Source organism: Colossoma macropomum, unplaced genomic scaffold (assembly GCF_904425465.1).
Source record: "Colossoma macropomum unplaced genomic scaffold, Colossoma_macropomum, whole genome shotgun sequence".
Taxonomy (NCBI): Eukaryota; Metazoa; Chordata; class Actinopteri; order Characiformes; family Serrasalmidae; genus Colossoma; species Colossoma macropomum.
The window spans coordinates 15,689,767-15,716,921 of NW_023494800.1; the positions used below are offsets into that span (position 1 = coordinate 15,689,767).

The following is a 27,155-nucleotide window of genomic DNA, read 5'->3' on the forward strand; positions in this document are numbered from 1 at the left end:
TACTGTAATCACAAGACATCAAAGCCGAACACAGTCAAGAATCAGAAAAGTCAGAAAAACACCAGAGTAAGAAAGACAGAACTCAAGTGGCAGAGTACAACAAAGTGAGAGAAAAGTTTATTGTGGGTCAGCACAGGTTTAGAGGGATGGAACAGAGGAGAGGAAAAACAGTTAAAGAATCTGAAATAATGGATGTATGGTAAACTTCTATGAATGGCTAATTTTCACAGCAACATCAGTCTACAGTACATTTGGAAAGTCAAATAATATAAAAACCTTTTTGAAATACCCCACCTTCGCTGTCCTCCTTTAATTTTGCATTAGCAACATTAGCATTTAAAATGTATTTTGTGTTACAAAATGACATCCATTTGATCTTTCCTGAGATCAAACATCTTGAAAGAGCATAAGAAATCAAACAATAGCTCTTCAAATGCTTCAGTGTGCGATGAAGTGTCAGAGTTGACTAAAGGGTCGTGACAAAAGCACGATAAAAATATGTATAAAAAACTACATAGCTCTATAGTCAGTGCAGCAACAATAGAAAACCAGTGTTTAACATTTCAGCCTGAGGCAGAGGCTAAATGGCAGTGAATTACCATAACGTTGCCTCGCCTTCTGTCCGTGCTCACTTCACAGTGACAATGGATGTGCTGTGAATGGACTCCATGACGGCAGCCAGGCGACTGCACAGGTCGTGGGGCGACTTCCTTACTTTAGGTGGTTCTTTCAGCACCACCCGCTCAGCCGAGCAGTCAAGAACCCTTGGCAAGAACTCGCTCAGCTTCTCCTGCAGAGACTCTGTCATATTCACCCAAACACAGAGCACACCAGTGAGAAAAATGGTACCACAGCTTTAAGCATCTACACTCCCATGCAAAATATGGGCCAAGCCAAAATTGGCAAAACATTAAACTTTTAACAGTCTTAACAACAAATCATTGCAACAAATTAAACAGATAAAGTAACTTTGGTTAAAGTATGGGATAACTTGTCCCCTAGATATCTTTAAATGATGTCTTATGGGAAAACTTACAGACAGCCTTTTACAGAAAGAAGGGTCAATATTGATGACTTCAAATAGCTGGAAAACACTGAAAAGCTAGTTTGTGTTTAACCTGAGACCAAATTTTCTCTATAGGGTTTAAATCTAGATTCTGTCCAGACCAAAACCATCAGTTCATATAGACAGTTGGGCTGAGGAGTTAAATAGTACATCAGACTCTTTTAAAAAGGGAATTTGGTTGTGCCTTGACATAGGCTCTTCATATGAGAGCATTTATACAGTTAGAAGGGCGATAAGTTAAAGCCTTACCATCCATGTCCTGCTCCAGATAAGAGCACCAACGGTTTCTGATTGCTTCTATGACTTCCATGTCCTCCTGGCTGATGCTGTCTCTAACCATGAGGTGCATGCAGGGGATGACACAGTCATTCATGATAGTCACTCCCTCTTCCACATCATTCTCTTCTCCGCTCTTAAACAGCGTGGCTGCATTCTCATTTAACTCCTAGAGGGCACACACCAGGGAGAATTTAACAACGGCCATGGGTATCAAACTAAGAATACTGATGTAGGATTAGTATTTTTTCTCCTTTTAATATAATAATATTTTTACATATACTATAGTTATATAAATACAAACCCCATTTCCAGAAAAGTTGGGACATTTTGGAAAATGCTATAAAAACAAGAATCTGTGATGTGTTAATTCTCTTGAACCTTTATTTAATTGACAAAAGTACAAACAAATGACTTATAATGTTTTGGCTGACCAAATAGATTGTATGTTGATTTTGATGCCTGCATCACACTCAAAAAAATTTGGACAGCGGCAAAATACGAGAGCAAAACTGATAGAATATTCAAGTTTCACTGTTTTGAAATGTTCCACAATAAGCAGGTGAATTGTTAACAGGTGTGGGTATCATGACTGGGTAGAAAAGGAGCATCTATCAAAGGCAAAGCAAAAAGCAAAGATGGGTCATGGCTCACCACTTTGTGGCAAACTTCACCAGGGATTTGTCAAACAGTTCAAAAAGAAGATTTCTTAATGCAAGATTGTAAAGACTTTAGGTCTTTCACTATCTACCACATATAATATTGTGAAAAGATTCAGAGAATCTAGAGAAACCTCAGTCCATGCAGGGCAAGTCTGGAACCACTGTTGAATGTGCGTGACCTTCAAGCCTACAGATGGCACTGCATGAGAAACCATCATGCTACCATGTTCGGAAACTGTTGTCACTTAATCCAGTCTGCCACTGAATGCAACTTTTATGCAAGGAGAACTATACCTCTATTATGTAAGGAGAAAGCCATACATCAACTCTGTGCAGAAACGCTGCTGAGTTCTTTGGGCCAGAGTTCATTTCGAATGGTCTGAAAGACAGTGGAAATTTGTGCTGTGGTCAGATGAGTCTACATTACAGCTTGTTTTGGGGAAACATGGACGTTGGAGTTCTCTGTGCCAAAGACAAAAGAGACCATCCAGGCTTTTATGGGTGACCTGCATATGTGTGAAGGTGTGTGAAGGCGCATATTGTTTTTTTTGGAGAGACCTATGCTGCCATCAAGACAACGTCTTTTCTCAGGATGTCCCTGCTTGTTTCAGACAATACCAGGCCTCAGTCTGCATGTGTTGCAACAGTGTAGCTTTATAGACACAGACTGCCTGCCTGCAGTCTAGATCTGTCTTCTATTGAAAATGTGACGCACATTATGAAGAGGAGAACCAGACAATGGTGACTATGGACTGTTGAGCACCTGAAGTCTTGTATCAAGCAAAAATGGACAAAAATTCCACTTGCAAAACAGCAACAATTAGTGTCCTCAATTGATTAAAATGAGTAAAAATGATTAAAACATGTAATTAAAAGGAAATGTGATGTAACACAGTGGTAAACATGCCTCTGTCCCAACTTTTTTTTGAGTATGGTGCAGTCATCAAATTCTAAATTTGTTTATATTTACAAAATACAATTAAGTTGTTCAGTGAAAACATTGGACATCTTTTCTTTGTACATTTGTCAGGGAAATAAAGGTTCAAGAGAATTAACAAATCATAGATTCTTGTTTTTATTGCATTTTACAAAAAAAACTTCTCAGAAAAAAAAATTAATGTTTGTATTCCTAATCCATCTTTTTAAAAATGACTCTGTTACAAAATTGACTAATTGTACATTTTGACCATTTAATATGTCTATACACTATATCACAACATGGAATGTTAGGATCAAGAATACATACCTTCAGACATTTTCTTCTGTAAAGTGCTATAAGTGTCTGGTCCACTCCTTTCCTCTCCCCGGTTTTAAGCAGGGCTGCATTGTCTTGGTAAGCATGTGCAAGATAAATCAGTGCTTCTCGAATTCTGCATAAGAGAAACATCAGGATGTTAAAGTCTTGGTTAATTCGTATGTATAGGGAAATAAACCCCTACTGTACTTCTCAAAGCCCTCACATACTTTCCATTCTGGTACTGCTCAAGTCCTGTCAGCAGGTACGCAAACACAGTCTTGAACATGCTGTAGTCATCCTGCCACTGCTACAGAAAAAGAGAATAATTAGTTCACACATATCCAGCTGATATGGAATTAAAGGGGCCATATCCTATAATTTTATTTTATTGTCTTCTATTTTTTGTGCAGGTTTATAGGGCAATCATAAAAAAAAAATTTCCAACTTCTCTTTTTAAGACTGGTATACAGTACTGTGCATCAGAGACCACCCTTCATTTCGTCAATTTCCACTCAAAGCAACTATTAAGTTATTAGTTTTGCAGCATCAGAAAAGACATATATTTGACAGAAAATTACTCCAAAGCCTCAATAAATAAATACAACCATTTTTCAGTATTTAATGTGCCTACACTTCACCTCTATTACAGCTTCCATTTTTTAATGCAACTCGCTTTACTTTTTCAAAGAAATCTGCAGGAATATTTTTCCACAACTCCAAAGTTCAGTCTTAGAAATTGGTAGTATTTTCTGCTTCTCACAATCCAAGTAATCCCAAACACACTCAGTGGTGCTGAGGTCTGGACTCGGGGGTGGTCAGTTCATTGTTCTAAGAACACCAGCAGCTTCTTTGTTTGAACTGCATTTTTTGTCTCTTTCCTTTTCTCAGTAAGGGCTTCTTGACAGCTACACATCCTTTCAGACACACAGTGTTGAGTTGTCTTTTCATAGTGGAAGGATGGACAGAAACAGCTGTGGATTTTTCAAATCTAAAGCAAGAGTGAGCTTGATTTTTTCCTCTCTCTCTCAAAGATGAAAGTTTTAAGTAGTGTTTATCTGTTTGTGACCAACCCCAATTCCAAAAAAGTTGGGACGCTGTGTAAAATGTAAATAAAAAACAGAATGCAATGATTTGCAAATCTTATAGAACCATATTTTATTCACAATAGAACATAGAACACATATCAGATGCTGAAAGTGAGACATTTTACCATTTCATGAAAAACATTAGCTCATTTAGAACTTGATGGCAGCAACGCATCTCAAAAAAGTTGGGACAGGGGCAACAAAAGGCTGAAAAAGTTGCGTAATGCTAAAAAACACACCTGGAGGTTATTCGGCAACAGATTAGTAACATGATTGGGTATAAAAAGAGCATCCCAGAGAGGCTGAGTCTTTCAGAAGTAAAGATGGGGAGGGGTTCACCACTTTGTGGATAAAATAGTGCAAGAATTCAAGAATAATGTTCCTCAATGTAAAAGAGAAAAGAACTTTTGCTTTTCATCATCTATGGTACATAATATCATTAAAAGATTCAGAGAATCTGGAGAAATCTCTGTATGTAAGGGACAAAGCCTAAAACTAATATTGGCTGGCCATGATCTTCGGGCCCTCAGGCAGCACTGCATTAAAAACAGACATGATTCTGTAGTGGAAGTCACTGCATGGGCTCAGGAACACTTCCAGAAATCATTGTCTGTGAAAACAGTTTGCTGTACAATCCACAAATGCAAGTTAAAGCTGTATCATGCAAAGAAGATGCCATATGTCAACAATATCCAGAAACGCTGCTGTCTTCTCTGGGCCAAAGCTTATTTAAAATGGACTGAGGGGAAGTGGAAAAGTCTGGTGTTCTGATGAATTCAAATTTGAAAATCTTTTTGGAAATCATGGACAATGTGTCCTCCGGGCTAAAGACCCCTCAGCTTGTTATCAGTGCACAGTTCAAAAGCCGGCACACATAATGGTATAGCGGTGCATTAGTGCACATGGTATGGGTTTCTTTCACATCTGTGAAGGCACCATTAATGCTGAATGAAATACACAGGCTTTGGCAACATACGCTGCCATCCAGACAATATCTCATTCAGGGAAGGCCTTGCATATTTCAGCAAGACAATGCTAAACCACATACTGCATCCATCACAACAGCGTGGCTTTGCAGAAGAAGAGTCCGGGTGCTGAACTGGCCTGCCTGCAGTTCAGACCTTTCACCAACAGAAAACCTTTGGCACTTCACGAAATGAAAAATCTGGCAAAGACGACCCAGGACTGTTGAGCAGCTAGAATCCTACATTGGTCTCCTCACTTCCAAGATGTTTACAGACGGTTGTTTACAGAAGAGGGGAGGCTACACAATGGTAAACATGGCTTTTTTTGAGATGCGTTGCTGCCATCAAGTTCTAAATGAGTTAATATTTTTTATGAATTGCAAAAATGTCTCACTTTCAACATATGCTATGTGTTCTATGTTCTATTGGGAATAAAATATGGGTCTATGAGATTTGCAAATCATTGCATTCTCATTTTATTTACATATTTACATCCCAACTTTTTTGGAATTGGGGTTGTACAAGTGGATTATTGTATATCCAATTTCATCAGGAGTATCTTCTGAAAAAAATATAACTTATACTTAAAGGCCATTTTGACTGGAAATTAAAAAAAAAATGAAGGGTCTCTGACTTTTGTGCAGTACTGAATATAAATGATCTCTGTTCTAATTGACTGCACTGTATTGTGCCTTATTCATAAAGCAGTCCAGTCTGAAACACTCCTTGTACCTTTAGTGTGAATGGGAGGAGCTAAACTACTATAGGTAGAAATATATAAATGCATTTCTTTTGTGACATCACAAAAACAACAAATACACACGGGCTGTTTTTGCAGATTTGTTTCTACATTCGTTTCTACCGCCTCACAATATGTCCATAAATATTAAGTGTCAGTATTGTCACACAGATAAACAATATGCATATCATTATCAGTGGATCAGCCAGAGCTCTATATAGTACAGCACAAAGTTCATTTAAGGAGTTCATTTTTCTATATAAAATTTTTTTAGCTTTTTTTTTTGCCCTAATTCTCATGACTGCATGTGTTTCTCGTCATCATCTTTTGCTTTTTTAAAAACAGAATGAGTATGTTATGTGGCACAAGGAAAATAATATCATTGGCTGTCAGTGTATTGCACTAGTGAGATATGATAGCAAAGTATTATATGTAGTAAAACACATTTTTAATAATTAGCTTTAAAATACTTAGTCCAATAGTATACAGATTGTGAAAAGAAAAGTTATAAAAAAGCAACATTATTTACAGATTTATCTTCAAACCTTAATGCGGTCTGCTAATGAGAACTTGGTCACTTAAACTGGAAACTGTTACTAAAAAAATTGACAAATCAATTAAATTATTCAGGTTTAATTGTAATTATTTAACATAATTTGTGTATCAAAAAAGAAAATATAATATTTTAATCATTAAAATTTTTTCAAGCTGGGCCCAGCATTTATGTTTCTGAGAATAAACCATACAGACTATGTGGTCTAGGGAGCGAATGATACATTTTGAAACAATGTTTACATGGTACATCAAACCCATTCATTTCCAAAAAAGCAAGGAAAACTGACTTTTCAACTATACCGGCAATTTAACATTGACTGATAACACTGGGTGCTGACTGTAAGTGATCTTACTAGGTATTCCTCCATGTCCATATCTTCTGGTTTGATGAGACGCAGTTTGGCTCTGGCTTCTCTCATGATACTGACAGCCCTGAGGAGAGGGGGAGGGAGGGAGAGGGAGAGAGAGAGAGAGAGAGAGAGAGAGAGAGAGAGAGAGAGAGAGAGAGAGAGAGAGAGAGAGAGAGAGAGAGAGAGAGAGAGAGAGAGAGAGAGAATTGATTCCAGTGCTGTTTAGTCAAACACATCCTGCTTTCACATACCGCCAACTTCTTATTAACAATTTAAGAACAGTTTATAATGATGAACTACCCTTGCAGTAGTTATTCATTCTCTCTCTGGCTCATGATGTCAAGACTAAAGCATCATTTGGAGTTGAAGCTGAGGAGTGTACAGCATGAATGATGACACACTCTACCGCAAAGCACAATAAAATGACCGCTCAATATATTTTACTTGCCGCTTGTCAGCAAAACCCCTTGTATCCATTTTAGCAAGCATAAGCTTGAAAGACCAAACAGAAAAAAGATGAATACCTGTCATCAAAGCTCAGATTGCGATCACCAAACTGCTCCAGCAGAGTCCTCTCAATGACGCGGTTGGGTGCTTTGTTCTGGAAGAAATAAACCAACACATGCTGGAGGCGAGGGTCCTGATGTGGGGTGGTCTCCTCTTGAGACAGCTCATACAGCCTGGAGTACTCTTCATGAAATGCCTAGTGAAAAGCCAGGTCCTCTCAGTCATACAGATTACAGTATATGCCACTGTCTCCAGTTGTATGTTTTATTAGTAAAGGCAATCATGAAGAAGTTTTTAAATCTTAGAAGGGAAATACCTTGATAAGGCCTGCCTCAGGGCCATCCTGGTCAAACACCTGTCTGGCCTTGGCTATAGCAAGGATAATGCCTTGCATGGCCGGGGTAAGCATCAACTATAAAGTTAAGAAGATTGGACATGTGTAAGCAAATGTTATCATACAGTGGTTTAAGAAAAGGAACCAGAGATGATTCACCATCATATATAGTACCAGTGAGAGGTTTGGACGAATTAACTCATAGAAGGATTTTTCTTATTTTTAGTATTTTCCGCATTTTACAATCCATATAAAAACTAAGAAATAACACATATACATTTATGTAGTGACAAAAGTATTCAACGAAATGATCTTTTACATTTAGATTTTTCGAAGTAGCTTTGATATAGGCAAACTTGCCTGATGTCTGCCTTCCCTCAAGCACCTTCATGAGGAGCTATGGCAGTAGTATGACTGGTCAAGAGAAGGGGGGCCCAAGACCATGGCTGAGTCCCAAAGAGTCAAGATTTCAGACCCCAAAAACAAGCCTCAAAGGTGCAGTATACGAGTCTGGAGAATGACTGTTTATATTTAAACTCAATAGTAGAACAAATACAACCCTCCCTTCGGTGCTCCTTCAGAAGCCCCGCCTCAAAATTCATGGACGAGCATTGCAGGCAAACAATACTGGGCTGGCAAACTTGTTTTTTTCAGATTTTCGAGGCCATAAAACCTTTCACAAACATTGTGCGGACAAATACCATCATAAAACGTTAGAGCAAACAACCACACAGCAAGCAATATAACTAAAATTAGCTAGGTTGTAAGTAAGCAAACTGTCACTACAATTGCTGCTGCGAAAGCTAAACCAGTTGCTATCACAAACATTATCAAAGGACAGGAAAAAACAATACTGGCCTACTGGTTCTATGAAACAGCAAAAATAAGTTAATGTTGCCCAACTGTCAAGCAGAAACAGAGCAACCTCCACCATGCCTTTCAACTCTCAATGAAGCTGAAGCCAGCTTCTTTTTCGCCAGCTTCTTGTTTGAATTTTCCCATTCCACCTTAAATGGTGCCTCAGGCACCAGAATGGAACTGCTGCAAGATTTAAGCTGGAACAGGAAAATGCAACCAGAGATTTTTGTTGAATTTGAAATCGTATACTGCACCTTTAACTGGTTATATAACTGCTTCCAGTCCAGATTTCTTGGTCTTTTTGAATTGTTTCGTGGAGTCATTTAAAAGTGAGCTATACCCCCTACAGATTCACAGAATTAATTAGAATTACATAATAAATAACTTGGCTATGTAATTTTTTTTATGTTTTCTGTATAAACAGGTTCAAGTCTGCACTTTTGACTTTTGTACATTTATTCTGATGTCAGGAATTGAAAAAAAAAAAACATGGCAAAAAATGTTTTACTGCAAAACAAAACTGAATATATAACAATAACTTAATCAAATGTATCTTGTCTTCTATTCACAGACATACGTAGATTAAAAGTTTAGAATATATCTCCAACAGCTGTACACGAGCACCTTTGGTTTCTTGATGTTAAGTATCCGCTCTAATTAATCTGAACAATGCTACTGCCAACTGACTAAATCGAACACAAACAGACACACAATTCTGATTAAAAGTTGCTGAAGTATAAGTCATTGCACGCTGCTCACATATAAATAAAGGAACTTGGTCTTGGTCGAGACCAGAGACTAAATATGATGAGGCCAATCGTCGAGACCAAGACAGAGACGATAGAAGAAACTTCAAGTACACTAAGAAGAGCCACTTGGAATACTCCAGGAGGCTTTAATAGGCTGGGCACTTGCAGGCTTTTGAAAAGTACTTGTTTGGGGAAAGGAGGGCATATTCTAATAAAGTATTCTTTGTGAGTTCAGACCACACCTTCAACACATCATCACTGTTGGAATGAAAAATTTCAAAAATGTAACTTTAGAGCAGAAAGAAAAAACATTCTTAATCTTTTGTGTAAGTGAATGTATGAAGTTATTCAAGACCATTACAAATTACTCAAAAAAGGAAAATACTCATACTACAAGCATATACACTTGTGGTATGAGGAGAGACTGTTTAAATGTAGGAGGGGAGAGAACTCTCAGAACTTGGGCAGGAGTTATAGGATGTCAGAAAGTTCATGTTGGGAAATGGAAGGTAGAGATGGAAATTCATTTAGTTAGATTTTATTTAGTTAGATACTAAAAATCTGGATAGGAGAGAGGAGCAACTTATTTAAATAAAAAATTGTATTGGAAATAAATTTATACATAGGCATCAAACATGGGAAACAAGCATCTATTTCACTGTTTATACTGTCATAGAAACAAATGTAAGCAAAAAGCCTTCAGATAAACATGTCTAAGCAAAAGCCTTCAGATAAACATGTCTAACTTTTGTAAAACTTTTAACTGGTACTGTAAAGTCTTTATAATTCATCAGTGCCTGTACCTCTTCATTATATCCGTCTGCCTCGGAGAGCACCACGATCTTGCCCACGTTGGGGATCTCCACCTCAGACACTTCGTTCTCAGGCTGACTGTGTCTGGTCTCCGTTGGGCCACCCTCTGCAGACGCGGCCTCTGCCTCAGTCTCCTCAGACCCCTCAGGCTCAGCCTGCGGACTGGACACCGCCTCTGGTCCTGTCTGCTCATTGTCCGGCTGACCAGCCATCTCAGTCTCCGCTTCCACTGATCCTCGCTCCTCTTGAAATGTTGATACAGGGCTCTAAGGAGACAGAGCAAGAGCGTTATATAAATGCATTTACCAGAGCTGTCCAAAACCATCTATATTTTTTAGTATCTGTGCACCAAAAAATATTATCACATGTAAAAGGTCAATCACGTACCCATTTGCTTGTACGTATGTACCATATGTACAATTTGTCTATTTTAGCCTGAAAATTAAAAACGCAATATCTGATCCGCACCACTAGAGGTCAGGTCATTACCATTTATCACACTGAGCACACTACTTACAATGCTGCCGCTGTCTCACAGAACAGTGGGTCACATTGAGGAACATCAATCAGATTTATGAGTCAAAGACTTGATTAAAATCAAGGGAAAACTCCGGTATTGATGTCTGAATCAAGACCCAGAGCCATGTGTACTAATGACAGAGTCGGTGTGCTGATTGATGATGAGTGACTGAGTTAAACACTTCAGTAGCTACTATTCTCTCTAGAAATCGAAGAATTTAAAGCGCAGATGACTCAGAGCGCAAACAATTGCTTGTTGATTGAAGCGTCATGAGCCTGTTCTTGACAATTACTCCGAACAATTGCACAAATGAGGCCTCGCGTTGTTGGTGCCCACAACTACAGAAGACTTGATCTATTTAAAGCATGTGTCTTAGGCTGTGGACGCCCAGTGCCCAGCAACATTGAGTGTGCCATGAGTCAGGAATGATGGACAGACGCTCAGTGTCCCATGCACCTTCTGCCTTTCAGCCTTATCTCCTTACCATGGGCCGGTGCACTTGCAACATGGCAGGGAAGATATTTTACAGGGATAAACTTCAACAGCCACATAAGCTAACATGAGGCTGTAATACTAAACAAATGCAACCATACATTGTACATACATTCTATTTCTTCACACATTCTGTCTCAGACACATGCACGCACAAGCGCACACACACACACACACACACACAAACAAACAAACATCTATAAGGAGTGGACAAGACATTTGGGTCACATTCTGAAGTGAAATTTGAAAGAGCAGTATTTTACACATATTTTTTTTTCTTATTAAATGGCCCGTATCACGGAGAACAGAATCTCTCACTTTTATGAAATAAGAGTTGTAGTAGGACATAGCATCCACAAAGTCCGTATACGAAAACTAAGCTGCAGAAACATCCCATTTTCAACTGAGTTTTTGTGATGTCATGAAAACTAACACTTTCATATACCTCCACCTATTCATACCTGCACATTCACTCTGAAGTTGTTGGGAGTGCTGCAGCCTAGACTGCTTTTAAAATGAGAGCAGCCAATAAGAACAGAGCTCATTTACATACAGCCATATGCAAAAGTTCAGGCAACCTTGATCAAATGACAAATTTGGTTATAATAAAAGTACACGTCCTCTACAGAGAACACACTTTTGAACATTTTTATGTACGATTTAGGGTTGTGCCTTGTAGAGGATTTGCTTACTTATTTTCACTTGGTAAAAAAAACGTAATTTGCATTGGGGTGTAAAAGTGGGAAGGTCTTAAAGGCACAATAACAAAATTGGTATGTTTAATTCTAAGAGATAAATAGAGGTTGGAAAATGGTCAAATTAATTAATTAAATTTAAATAAAATGAAGTTAAAAATGATTTAAAATCCATTTGACCAATTTTCAAGCTTTTTAGCAAAAATTTGTATGTGACATAACCTGCCGTGTCATCAAACATTATGGCATTTGTCACGGCAATTAACATTAATGGTACCATGACACTTATATTACTGAACAAAATTTGTCTTGACAACTCATGACTACATATGACATCTACCGTGACATGTTTATGGCATGGTTATGTCAATGTTATGTAGCATTCAAGTGTTCAAGTAAAGTGTTACTGATTTTTTTTGTATGTGTAAAATCTTCTCCCAACAGTATATATCATAGAAAAAAAAAAAGAGAATTCATGAAAGTGGCATTTAATTACTTTTGAAACAAATGAATTTCATCCATCTCTGCAAATTGCCTTGCATTTCTGTTATTTGGTGTTGGAAATGTATGCATTTTATAAATATTTTAGATTTAGTGAAACTGTAGGTGGTCATTTAGATGTGGAATTAGATCTAGAAAACAGAACATGTACAGTAGCATGTGTGTTTCCTTTAGGTCTGTATATGTGACCCATTTCTGAAGAGGGCTAAATTACAGGCTCACCTGACTCCTATCTGGCTCCTTGTCCGGCTGGCTCTCAGCCAGGCTGGTAGAGGCAGCCTCTTCGGCCTCCTCCTTTACCTCCTCGCTGGACTGTGGTGACAACGAGTCAAGACCTACTGGAATGGCAACAGCCTCTGGAGAGCACAAGGACCAGTATATGACGAGTTGCAACAGATGTGAGCAGTCATCCTACCTCGACAGGAAAAGTAACTGACCTTCTGAATTCTGGACTGGTTCCTGTACTGGCTCTGCAACTGCTCCTTCAGCTGCCTCCTGTGTTTGTTCTTGGTTTGACTCTGGTGTTGGTTCTGGCTTTGGGTGATGTGGTTCTGTGCTGGGTTCTTCACTGCTGACATTATTGTGTTCTGAGGAAACAGACGGCTCCTCCTGAGAAGCCTGACAAAACTGCTCCTCCCATTCCCTCAGCTCCTGCTGGAACCAGCGGTTGTCCTCACGAACATAGCGTCTCAGGATGGGAGGAAGAGAATCCATACCTTGCAAGACCTGTCCCGTCTCGTCATCTGTGTCCTCTGCCATAGACACAGAACAAAAAACAAAAAAAGAAGAAATTTGCAAATTCCAACAAAGAAGATGCTGGTGTTCTCAGAACAATGGACTGACCACACCAGAGTCCAAACCTCAACATCACTGAATGTGTTTAGGATTACTCCAGTATAAGCAGAACATACAACCAAATATTCCTGCAGACTGAAAAATTAAAAGTCAAGCCTGAAAAGAATGGAAGCTGTAATAATGGAAAAGGGTGGATACACTAAATACTGAAAACTCTGATTTTAGATTTAGTTGTTGAGGCTGCTGTGTTAAATATATGTTTTCTGTTTTTCTGGTGCTGAAAAATGAATAAACTTGTACTTAATGGCGACTGGAAAATAGAAGTTACCAGCAAACACAAGTTTCATAGTAGTTACTGAATAGTAAGCTTTAAAGCAGTAGTTTGAACAAAAATGTGTGCAGTTTTAAATACTACATTTGGAGTAGGGAGATTTCTGCCAAAGCATTGCTTTAGGATTAAATATTAAAGATTCAGTTACAGATTAACTCAATAATAAGCCTGGAGGTAAAGCATTAAAGAAAGGAAAATATTGATTGCTCGCTATACACATCCACAATAAAGGATTAAACTGTACATTGACTAACAAGTACAAAAAATAAAAAAGTACAGGCTCTTTTGATTTCATGGTAAGTGCTCCACTTTATGTGCACATGAGATGTTTTTTTCCCCCATAATCTCACAAAGTATTACTTTTTAAACATTTCTAACACCTTTGACTCCATCTTTTAAGCTTAGCTATTGCAGCTATCTTAGAAGAACTTATAGCTTGCATTTTACTCAAATTACACATCTTTAATCTGGCATCTCTAAATATTAGGCTAAAGTATGGGAAAGTACCTGCTATGAGGTGAGGAAGTCTGTCATTGATGTACATGAGACAGTAAGCACTGGCATTAGTCATTCCTCCATAAGAGTCTCGGACCAGCTCCTCCCACGTTGACTCGGTCACCATGACATCATTGTACTTGAGCCAGCGTTTATGGGTGTGGTCGTAGATGTAGGCCCAATAGTGGCCAGCAGAAGCTTGTCCCTCATGAACAAGAACTGCATGTAGTCTATAGGGCACCTGAACACACCCGAGGAAAAAAAAAAACAGTCTTGGCACAGGTAAAACATTAAATGCCACAACCTAAACTGATGCCACTTAAAAAAAAAAAAAAACACTGGAAATACAAACATTTCCGGCTCCAGTCTTGAGTGCCAAGGGCTATTTGGGATATAGACTTTACCTGACACAAACTGTTATCTGAGTACATGCCCTCCAGAGCCTGGCTGACCTTGTCAATGCTGGCCTTCAGCTCTGAACGCAGAGAGAGAACAGCGATCAATAGGGTGCACCTGAGGCCACGTTCCTGATACACTCAAACACATTAGGATATCTTCTCGAAAATAAGGCTGTGCTCTAATACAATACGGTAAAGGGCACAACATGCAGTCCTCGAACAACAGTCAATACTACTGGGCGGAAAGGAACAAAACATTTTCTGCAACACTTGGTGAAACATAAGGATTAGTTTTTTTTCCTGTTCTCTCTTGCTGAGGGAAAGATCTAACAGAGAGAGAAAATGCTTCAAAATGCCTGAAGGTCAGAGCCGAAGACGCACCATTCATGTTGTTCTCCACCTCAGTTCTCCAGCGTGTCAGGCAGCTCCTGACGAAGTGCAGTTCCTCCTCAGTCACGCTGTGGGGGGCTGGGTGCAGTGGCCCGTCCATTGGGGGTCTGCATTGAGTAAAGGGCTTGTGTATAGGTGTCCTCTGTGTAGCAGTCTGTGTGCAGTCCGAACCATCTGACGAGCCGGCATCTTCTGGTTCTGTTTGGCTATCGAAGGTTCTAATAAAGTTAGTTACTTAATTGATTCAGCTGTGAAATACATTAGTGCTTTAAAATCAGGGTTTTCTGTTAATCTGTGTATATTCTTGTTCCACAAGACAACATTAAAATAAGAGGTTGGCACTAAAATATTTACCTTGTTTACTTCTTAGGTGTTTTAGTCTTTCAGTTCTGCCATACTTTGATATACATACTAATATAACTAATGTAATGGAAGATTTTACCTAGTGGTCACATTGTAAAACACAATACAAAGTGTGGGTGTGTGACCCAGGTGGGGCGAGGTGGGTAACCCCATTACTTCCAATATGAATGGAATTACGATATGTATAGTACACATCCAAAAGGGAGGAAAGGGGATGGAAGTTTTACAAGATGGATGATTTTTGACTGGGATGACATTCCCTACATCAAATTGATCACTTTTATAAATCTCCAGTTACACTGCAAAAATTACATCTTGGCAAGTGGAAGCATCTTAAATCTAGTCTTTATATCCAATATTTCTAATTCTGAAATCATTCTATCTTTTTATACATCTTTTACTTGTTTTAAGTCATTTTACCAAGTGAGATTCTCTCACTATACTGGAAGATATAGTGAGAGATGACAGATAATTTTGTTTTAAAAAAACGTGCTGAACACAAATCTCAAAATCAGAAGTATTAGATATGTTGACTAGATTTAAGATGATTTCACAGGATGTAATTTTCCGCAGTGTAGCATCGTGCAAACATCATGCCAAAATCATCACACACCTGCCTCAAACCTCATTGAGTTGTTAAGTAATCTTAAATAGACTTGTTCATGTGTGTTTTGTGAGAGCAGTATGACATACCGTTATCTATAAAAGAACTGACTGGTACAGTCTTTGTCAGGTACTGACTGGTAGAGTCTACACTTTTGGGTACATTTGCCTCACAGCTCCAGTGCAAAACTAAAGATACAAACTACATAACCAACAAAGCAGTTTCAGAAAAAAAAGTTTAAATCTGATTTTTCTATCACTTTGGTGCTTGCCTGGTGTTTTCTGAGTCAGTTTCTGTGTGCGAGGGAGAGTTGGCAGGCGCTGGCGCAGTGGGAGACGTGTTTGTAGGCTTTGTGGTGGCGAACTCCAGCACATACTGCAGCATGTCTGCCAGAGGGTACTTGGTTGGCCCAGAACCATAGTTTTTGTAGCTTTACAACAAAAAGAAAAGCATATGCAGAGGCTGGGTTAGATTTAGAAAATACCTGCTGTAGTAAAACAGGCAAAACTTTTAATTTTGCACAAAATGCCCAAATCTGTACTGACCACTCAAGTTTCTGCTGCAGAACTGTTAACTGGTCCTTGAGCCTCTTCACCTCTCCTCTTCTACCATGAGTCTGTTCAACATTTCTGTGAAGGTATCTGCTCACAGGGTACAGAAGACACAAGGAGACACTTACATAACCTACAGTTATAAAAATCTTCTAAAAAAACCAAAAAAAACAAAAACAAAACAGAGCTAAACACTGGAGCCCGACCGATATATCGGGTTGTCAATAATATTGGCTGATATATCAGTGAAAATATAGCTAATTAGTGACTTTTTTTTGGTTGCACTATCACAGGGATTCAAGCTTAGAATATCCTAATGACAAGGTACAACATTAGACAGTGTCATTCAATAGACACTCACTATTTAACCATATGACAGCAATACAGACTGAACTGGAGAATGTGAACATAAAATACCATCATAGTTAAAACAACAAAAACGTAAAATATATTCAAACTTAACCTTTACAATTAGAATAACAAGGTATAACACAATAATATTTTTTATAAAGAGAAATAATAAAAAAATAAGAACATTAGAAGTAATAAACATGAACTGAAACTGGAATTCTAGGTGACTCCACCCCTAGTGCTACAAAAATTACATTATTTAAGAGTTTTTGTTGTGACAAATTGAGAAAGACTATCATATCAATTAGTAAAGTGCTCTTTAACTAAAACTATTGTAGAGTAACATGCTCTTTTAAAAATAAAATATAAATATAAAATTACATGGGCCGATATTATCCATATTTTCAGGCAACTAAAATCAGTATCAGTATTGGCCACAATATTTTCATATGGCTTGGGCAACACATTAGTTTAAGACATTTCCTCCTTACCTGTCCATATAGATAACCTGGGGGAACTCCAGTTTTTTGTGTATTTTTTCTGGCCGTCCTAAAGACTGATTGAACTCAAATCTAGAGAGTTCAAAAGTCAATACTGGTGGTAGCTTTGAGAACCATCTCTGAAAAAAGAAATATTTTGTATTTTACATTTACACAATTTTTAAATTACATTTTGCACAATATGTACTACAGCGTCTGCAGTAAATGCTACAATGAGCATGTAGTTACAGATCAGACCACTAACCTCCTGGCCAGACGACACTGTCTGATCACAATGCAGGGACTCAATCTCTCCTTCCACCATTGCACCCTCCAAACATTCATCCAAGTTGTTGAAGCCATTCACTTGAAGGGGGTACTGTCCAAACTGCTCGATGGTAGACAGAGTCTTTCCTGTATGCAGTAAATTCAGCCATAAGTTTGAGCAATATATCTAACATGCATGAAACCAACGATAACAAAGGTTGTTTTTGCTCATACCGTCATGAACTCTCTGAGCTACAAAGGTGCCATAGAAAAGCTGGACCATTGGGTTGTCCTGTTTATCCTCTGGATTACTAAAAATCAGAGAATCCATATTGTAGTGCAGTTAGATTTAAGTGAAAAATAAAAACAAGCCAAATTTTTTAAGCTTTTAAGCTCACCTTCCATTAGCCGCCAACTGGAAGGCATCCTCTAGCCAGTCAAGCAGCTTGTGTGTGAACTCACTAACATCCTAGAACAGGGATAAACACTGTTGTCTCACCCACACAAAGCACAGTCTCCAGATCACTGTGCCGTAATCAACTGCTTTGCAGTAAGAGCAAATACGGTATACATTATACACAGTGCCATTCAAATTAATTAATAAAGGCCAGATGTATAGTACTGGGCAAAAGTCAGAGGCCACCTTTCATTTATTCAATTTCTAGTCAAAACAGCCATGAAGTATTAAGTTATTCAGCATCAGAAAAAAACAGTGAACCTATATTTAACAAAAATTACACAGAAGTCTTAACAACTAAATACAAAATATTTTGTCAGTCTTGGTGTATCCTCACTTCGGATTTACTAAAGTTTTTATTCTTTTCAGGAGACTTGCTTTCAGTTTTCCAAAGAAATCTGCAGGAATATTTTTCCACATTGCTAACTAAACATTGAATAACTTGTACTTAATGGCTGTTTTCACTGGAAACTAAATAAAAAGTGTGGTGTCTGACTTTTGCATAGTACTGCATTTAAATAATTTGTGTACAAAAAAAAAGTCACTTGCTTTCTTAACTCATGTTTGTGTACCTGTTGCGCTTCGCTGGTCCTGAAGGCGTCCCTGAGCAGCTCCACGGCTGCAGAGGGGTCCACAAACCGGCGGTTGGAGCCCACCATAAGAGCGAAGAGGCAACGCAGCTCCTGCATGAAAGCTATGTTTCTCTTCTCCTAAAATGCAGACAACTATTCACATATAGAACTACATATGCACTCACATTGCACATGTTGTGCTGAGAAGTACTTCTTATTATGAGATATACAAACAAATGGTTTACTAAAGCTTTCATATGTAATCACACTTTGATTGAAAAGCACCCCCAGAAGCACATTTATATCCCAGAAAGGATCTAAAGGCGAGTGTGTGAGAATGTTAGTCAGAATATGAGCCAGATCCTCACAGGCGGCTGATTACTCACAGAGTGGCTCTTGCATTTCTCCAGCACGCGCTCAGACAAGCAGTAATTGAGCACCAGTCTGCGGAACACCGGCAGATGGAACAGAGACTGAGAACAACAAGAGCAAAAGGATTCTCTGTGACTCTGACATATCATCTTTTTCATTTGCTTTCATTTACTGCAAGACATGCTCATCAATAGAGAGTGATGGCTGAGGTGGATTTTTGGATGTAAAACACACAGAAGTGGGTAATTACTGGGGTTAACATCAATGCTTTTTGTCACACAACAAAATGACGGGGGGGCGGATGAGCTCTCGAGTACTCGAGCTGAGCCCATTAATACTCAAACACTGCAAACATCTGCTCCAATTAACCTATGTCAGCTTGGAAATCTGGCACTTTGTTTCTAGCAACTCTAAAAATAAATATAACATCTAAAATATCATGGTGCAGAGTGAACCAAATATACACCAAACATCTAGGACTGGAATTAATATGAGGCAATAAATAGTACATGTAGAATTATGGCTGAAAACTAATATTGACATGCAGAAGCACACTTGCAATTACAGAATGTTAAAGCAAACAGTAAGATGGGCAAACAAACACACAGTCATATGCAAAGGTTTAGGTGCCCCTGATCAAATAATGTTTTGTTGATTTTCAAAGTGAAAATAGGTAAGAATCCACTTCTGCACATTTTAATGCATAATTACTGTTTCTTTGCTGAACATATTGAAAAAAAAAACATAAAATGTGGCCCTTGCAAAAGCTATAGCACATTTTTTATTTTATGTTTGATTTTTTCCAATATGTTAAACTCAGCAAATAAATAGAACTTCCGCACTAAAATTGGCAGGAAAATGCCGTAATTAATATTTTCAATTTAAACAAAGTCAACAAAACATTTATTTTGGTTGGGGATATTCAAACTTTTGCAAACAACTGTAAAGGAATGATGTTTACAGTGCACTAAATGAAGTAATGCATTGAATTTATTTTAATTTAAATGTGTACATCATTTCCATATCAATAAAATAACACTAAATTTTGTCTTTCAGTTTACTTACCTCTGGCAATAACTGTGTTGATGTTAATTAAGATGTGTTGAGGTAAGATGTTTTATTCATGTGCAAATTACGTATGCATCTGCATTAAATAATTCAATGTCTTTATTTTCAGTGCATTAAAGCTCTTGTGTCAAATGACATCACACTATGCTTTTTTTTCAAAAAGTAAATATATGCTAACAACACTTATCTCAGCTAATCTCCTAACTGAAACTTATTTATATCAAAACATAGCCTTTCAAGCTCATTGCAGCCCTATTTAATTAGCTCTGCGGTCTATCAGTATCAGTAAAGGTTTGAATTTCAACACAGACATCTGAGAAGCTTAGCTAAATTCATTCTGGAGTGAGTGTAATAGAATTAGAGCGCTGAAATGCTTCTGCACCGGAGGGAAAAAAAAAAGAAAAAAAAAAAGAGAGAAGCAACCTCATCTTTTCAAGCCTCCTGTCATTAGCAACACCGGTAATTTCATTTGCACAGTATGGCCAGATTACATGGCAACAGGTTATGGAAGGAGATTGTGAATTGTTTCACTCAGTTTAGAACACAGTGTTCTGTAACTACATCTGTTTACATACTGTAAAAAAAATGGCCTGCATCAGAAAATGTAAAATATCTCAAAATCTCAGTCAAATCATTACACACACACACACTGAACATGAGATATGTTAATATTATACTTCATCAAGCATGCTGACTCCTTAAAAAATACGCTGAAAGGCTCCTAAGAGAGAAGCCGCCCAAGGATCTCTCTCTAGGAAAATACTGAAGGAATAGTTAGGAGAAAAAAAAAAATCTAATTTACAAAATATTCCCCGCGTCCTAAATGTATTTGATTAGACGAGACATTTTGTGTTTGAAGTTTACTTTACTTCTGTGTTGGAGTTAAAAGGCTAATGTGACTAACAAGTAACGGAATCTTGTTCTTACTTGGAGATGACTTAATACCTCATTTAAAATTTTCATCGAAAGAAAATTTTAATGGCCTACTCAACAGCTGCCAGAAAGGCTATTTTAGGGTGCTTTTATTGCTTGCAGTTCAGTTCCCTTGGTCTGCACCAAAGCAGAATATGATACATAGCATTTCTGGTTTGCTTAGCGTTCACACTAACTAATTTAACATCAAACAAAAACTGATTGGGCACATTTTATGATGCACAACAACTGTGATAATGTCCACTTAACCTCTGAAACATGCTGTTTTCTCTTCTATCTGGGCTCGCTGGCTTTATTTATGTCTTGTTTTATCACTTTTGTGACTTCAGAGCAATAAGTCACTAGACTCCCTGCGTTACTGTGGTTTTGCATGACACAAAGCAACAACCTTGAGTGGCATAATATTTTTTAAAAACGGAGAAGCGACATAATATAATGTGTACACAAAAACAAGTAATAGAAGCTACTTAGCATCATGCTATTGACTTATGTGGCACTGAAATATGACACTTTATGATACACTGTTCTGTATCTATTGAAAATGGACAGTATGGTGCATAACAACAAACAGTAGCAGCCGTCTTGAAGCCTGATTTTTTCCCTCATACATTTGTTCATTTTATGAAAAGGCTTTATAAACACATTTGAAAAGATGGTTCCTCAAGGGTTCTTTATTAAAGAAAATGGTTCTATTTAGAACTATGAACACCCAAGGAACACTTTGCATAGCACCAAAAAGGGTTCTTCTATTGTTATAATCTTGACATTGTAATAATAGAAGAATCATTTTTGGTGATATATAGAGCCATTTTCTATACAGAACCATCTGTAGCACATTCTCCATCAATCTGAGGAATGCTTTCATGATGCAAAGAACCCTTTAATTATGTAAAAGGTTCTTTGAGTGTTCATGGTTCTATATAGAACCATTTTTTTTACTAAAGAACCCTTGAATAACTATCTTTTTAAGTGTGTAGGGGAAAATTGTGCACGTTTATTTTTTTTCAGACAGTGGCCCACCTGAATGACAGCACTGAACCAGCAGGTGTTGCCCACGTTGCGGATGCCCACAGGCCAGCCCTCCTGCCTGATCCAGTCTGCGGGGCTGCAGCTCTCTCCTGACGCTTCGCTCCTCTTCCTCTTCACTTGGGCGGCGTTCTCCTCTGCGCTGGCCTCCAGAGCTCTGCAGGACAACACAGCCCAGGCCTAATCAACACCATAGCCTCAATCTTCTTCACTGGACCAGCCAAATTTTGCCTTTTTTTAAATGTTCTTCTGTGAGTTTTAGAGCATGGTGGGGTACCTGTGGAGCTCTCTCTCCTCAGCCTGGGCCTGCTGCGACTCCTGGAGACTGAGCTCAATGGCAGTCTGCAGGTCATCCTTAGCTTGGTCTAAGGACAAACACATTACAGCAGGAAGGATGGAAATGGCAAAACTGTTCAAGGGGAATAAATGCGTGGCACCATGCAAAATACAAGTTTTGTCGTATAAATCCATCACATTTTAGCCATTTAAAGCTGCACCTTTGTGCTCCAGTTTTTTATGATCATTTTACATTACATTTACATTAATCGTTTGGAAGATGCATTTATCCAAAATGATTTATAAGTGAGGCAAGTACTGTACAGGCATACTTTTTTTATATGAGGCAACATTAATGCACAACACAGCTGTTGTGCTGATTTTTTTTCACATGTCAAACTTATGTGGCTCACACTGAACAAATGGGAAATTTGGAAAAAAGTTGGTTTTGTTTATTTTCTCTATTTTGTCTATTTCTATGTACTGTATTGCACAAATTGAGTAGTATGCATGTAATTTTGCAGGTTTTAGCAATGCAGTCACTGAATGTATTGCTAATGTATTTCGTCAATGACCAAAAACAAAACAAAACAAAAATCTCCAATAAGGCAGCTTTAAAACAGAAAGCAAAAATGTTTTAATTTGCAAGCAATTCTGTTGGTCTATTTGTCATAAAACACAATGTAAGGCGCTGTTGCTGAGCTGAAATGATAAATGAGAAAAATAACTGAAAATAACCAAAAAAATAGAGGTTTTTTGGATGGAGATGATTTATAATATGGGTTAAACATTATCCCCTTTTATGTGCTTACTGTTGTGGTTGTTGGAGGCTTCTCTCTGCTGGTCTGCAGGAGAAGGCTCCTCAGACACCTGCTCCTCCCCTTGTGCTTGTGAAGTGAGGAGGCCAACAGCATGGCTAATGTCACCCTGACTTGCCTGGAGTCAAAGTAAGTCAATCAGTAACTGCACATTATTCAAGGACTTTTGTGTGAATATGTTGGTTCAAATGTTTAAATTAGAAATCAAAAAATCAAACATAACAGCTTCTTAAATAAGAAAAATCTCTGCATAATTAAATCGGTAAGAAGTCTCTGCATAATTAAATCGTCATACAAAATGATTCAGAGTGGTTTGATATGAAATGCGCCATTCTAGAGGAACTTGGCGTGTCAGAATTGTTCACAAAGGTGATGATAGGAACCAGATGTCTGAAGAGTTTTGAGGCCTCCAAAAAGTATTTCACATAAACGGTTACTAAAGGTTGCCTGATGACTATGACATTGCTGTAAGATCATTTTTGGCCTAAAATGTGTACGCAGAGTGTTCCCAAAGAAAACATTTTTTTTTTTAATTCACTATTTTAACATTATCAACGTTATACATAAAACCTCAGAAAACAAATGTAGGTTCCCTGGTCTTTTTGTGATAATGAATAAAATACATATTTACATTACATTTACATATATTTACATTTACTCCTATCGTCACCACTGTAAAGAAATTTGAGCTGGTAAATTTCTGTATAATGAACCAAATCACATCAAACCACTCAGAATGACTTCATACTCACTTGACCACTCAGTTGACATCTCAACAAATGAATTATGCAGAAACTATGAAAAATCTTGTGCGGACAGACTGAGGTTGAGTTTAGCCACTCCAACAGCCAGAGGCTAGGAAAAAGCTCACATGGTGTAATATACATATTTACAAACATTCATCAGGCTTAGGTTCTTTTTAAATCTAGGTCAATGTGATCATATTACTGCTTACGCAGAGCTGTTAGCTTGAACCTACGTTAAGGGCACTCTGTAGAACCTGCAAGTCCTGAATGCCAGTGATCTCCCCCAGTTGGTTAAGCAGCATTTCATTCTAAACACATAAACATACAAAATGTTACCAAGATCAGCAATAATTTATGGCATTTGCACGTAAAATAAAGGGTGTTGCAAAGCGTCTGTGCAGAAGTGTAAACCGAGGACTTCAAAAACAGTGCAAATGATATGAGAAGCAATTTGCCCTCAGATTTATCACCTCAACCACTTCACTTCAGGCTCTAATTTCACCTGAATGAAGACTGGAGGCAGCGGGGAGCCGCACAGCACAGAACAAATTACATATGATAGACTCTTATAAGATAACATCTTACCAGAGACATTCCTCATATAGACACATGTGCCTCTCAGGGTGAGGCATATTAGACTGTGATAGCCACAGAAATCCACCTCGCACAATCTCAGTCTCTTATTCACTCAGTCTCTCAGATCAAGTCTCCTCTCTTTGTTAAATCCTTGTCATAGGTGGTATGTAAACATTAAAAAGACCATGGACCAAACGAGAGGAGCACAGGGGGGTGAGGGGCTATATAAAGCAGCTCAGGCAGCAGGTGGAGATGTCAAAAAGGCTGTGAAGGCAGCCAGACACACAAGCCTGGGAGCAGGAGACATATATGGAGAGCTGAAGGCCTGGAAGCCCTGGCTCACGCTCTATTTTAGGCCCCGACACAGATAACGGCGCTGTTTATCATGCCCCTCACCATGTTACCCAGGGTTTGAGTGACAAAACCAGTCGGAACTTATCAGGAAAAAAATCACTAACCTCTGACACAGACTGGAGTACATACAGTGAAATAAATCATTACTCTTTAAACCATTAAAGGTTAAATCAAGACCAAGCTAGTTACCACAGAAGAGGAACAGAGCATAAACTCAAAACAAAACACAAAGATACATGCAAAAGAAGGACTTTTTTCCAAGTACATGTTTGCACTACCTGTCAAACTGATAAAATATGCTAATAACTGTATAATGTAGATGGCCAAGAGGTAGAGAAAGTATGGGAAACAACCTCAGTCATGTCATAAAAAATCAACAGTAATCAGTCAGTATCACTCAGCTGTTTGCAGCTTTGACACAAATTAGCCAGTAACTGTTGTGTTGAGAACGCATGAACAGCAGGAACGTAATTTTATCTTTAACAGCGAAAATCTTGTAGCTACGTGTTACAGCACACTGCTCACCAAGTTCGCGGAATTTTCCCCATGTTCACAGTCTTGTTCCACTTTCATGGCAGCAGTGCAGGACAGTTGGATTTTTCACCCCCAAATTCCTTCGCCCTGACTTCGGAGTATGACCTACTCCATGGAGCACTCCCGCGGAGATTTTTTCACACCCGTATTCCGACAAGCCCCGCCTCCCGCGCTATGATTGGCTATTGTTTCCCGGCCGCTTCGCTAAGATTGGCTACGAGTTCATACTCACAAACAGTCCACCGCGAATCAGGACACGGCAGCCGATCAGCGAAGGAGACAGGCCAGAAAAGGCCAATCCAAACACAGGAGGAGAGTACTATTAACCAATCACAGCGCAGGAGGAGGACATTTCCGAAACACAGGTGAGAAATATAAGGAACGATTTGTTTTAAAGTGCTACACTTTCAAAAAGGAAACTTTATAGAACTTAGAAAAGTTGAAAAGAGGTAAATCCTACGGTGGCCATTAAGCACAAAAAGATACTGCGAGAGTACGAATGTCGACTTTAAAGACAACCAGAAAATAATGAAAAAAAAAAAACATTAGTCAAAACTGACTCTTTTTATCTTATTGGTTCTTGTGTCTGTCCATATGATGATGATTCATCATATACCGTTCAAAAGACAACATTTTTGTTTTTCCTTTATTGTCCATCAAAATGCAATTACTTTTACATCATGTTTCACCTCCCCTTCAAATCAAATCAAATCAAATCAAATCAGATTTATTGTCACATCACAAGAGTACAGGGACACAGGTGAGTGAAAAACTTGAGTGCGAGTTCCACAAATTATGCAGAGAACAGTATTTACACATAGATAAACAAAACTATAGATAGGATAGAAGAATAGATAAAACCAATTTAACTAAAATATATACATATAATCTTACACAATAACTTAAAAATAATAATATTGCACCGAGACATATAATATTGCACTGGGAATGTAGAGTGAGTGTAATCAACTATATACTATATATAGTAATGGATATTACAATGCTATGTAGATGTGCAAGTAATCACACTAGGTGTGGAGGTAGAAGATGGTACAGTAGGTGGCAGAGTATTTAGTAAAGTGCAAGGTACAGGAAGTTAAGTGGAAGCGCAGGGGGAGAGTATTGTCTTTGGATAGGTATTCAAAGTCCAGCTATGCAAGTAAAGTGCGGGAGTACAGTGGGTGCACGTACGTGTAATGGGAAGGGTTGGGCTGGGCAGAGCAGTGATTACTGGCTGTTCAATAGCCTGGTTGCATGGGGGAAGAAGCTGTCTTTGAGCCGACTGGTTCTGGCTTTTAAGCTTCTGAGCCTCCTACCACTCGGCAGCTGAGAGAACAGACAGTGACTAGGATGGGAGGGGTCCTTCATAATCCTTCTGGATTTCCTCAGGCAGCGACTGGTGTATAAATCCAATAGGTTAGGGAGCTGAACCCCGGTGATGGACTGTGCTGTCCGCACCACCCTCTGCAGAGATTTCCTCTCACGAACAGTACAGTTCCCGTACCAGGTGGTGATGCTGCCCGTCAGGATACTTTCCACAGTGCAGGTGTAGAAGGTCTTAAGGATGCTGGGGTTCAGGCCAAACCTCCTCAGCCTTCTGAGGAAGTAGAGGCGCTGGTGGGCCTTCTTCACCACCTGTGAGGTGTGCACTGCCCATGTCAGGTCCTCGCTGATGTGAACACCGAGAAACTTAAAGCTGCTGACCCTCTCTACCGCAGTCCCATTGATGGAAATCGATGGGTGTACTCTCTCCTGCTTCCTGAAGTCCACGATCAGCTCCTTGGTCTTACTGACGTTTAGAGAGAGGTTATTCTCCTGGCACCAGTTTTCCAGGATTTTAACCTCCTCTCTGTAGGCCGATTCATCGTTGTTGGAGATCAGGCCCACAACTGTTGTGTCGTCAGCAAACTTTATGATGACGTTGGAGCTGTGTCTAGCAGTGCAGTCATGGGTGTACAGGGAGTACAGGAGCGGGCTGAGCACACAACCCTGGGG

At 38.7% G+C, this 27,155-nt stretch overlaps 1 protein-coding gene across 1 annotated transcript; it reads right to left on the bottom strand.

The window, feature by feature from the left end:
• Positions 1–90: 90 nt before the first annotated feature.
• usp28 (ubiquitin specific peptidase 28) lies at positions 91–25,297 on the bottom strand. Its single transcript, XM_036588568.1, has 26 exons — positions 25,152–25,297; positions 23,930–24,004; positions 22,945–23,068; positions 22,134–22,221; positions 21,851–22,013; positions 18,844–18,930; positions 18,458–18,595; positions 17,827–17,897; positions 17,663–17,739; positions 17,427–17,575; positions 17,174–17,301; positions 16,326–16,421; positions 16,052–16,210; positions 14,805–15,031; positions 14,430–14,500; positions 14,038–14,266; positions 12,842–13,156; positions 12,627–12,760; positions 10,187–10,462; positions 7,759–7,854; positions 7,460–7,638; positions 6,939–7,017; positions 3,469–3,548; positions 3,251–3,374; positions 1,316–1,511; positions 91–801 (listed from the first exon to the last, which is right to left on the bottom strand). The coding sequence occupies exons 1-26, from the start codon at positions 25,197–25,199 to the stop codon at positions 629–631; spliced, it is 3,582 nt and encodes a 1,193-aa protein (XP_036444461.1). The 5' UTR covers positions 25,200–25,297; the 3' UTR covers positions 91–628.
• Between the last annotated feature and the right edge of the window lie 1,858 nt (positions 25,298–27,155).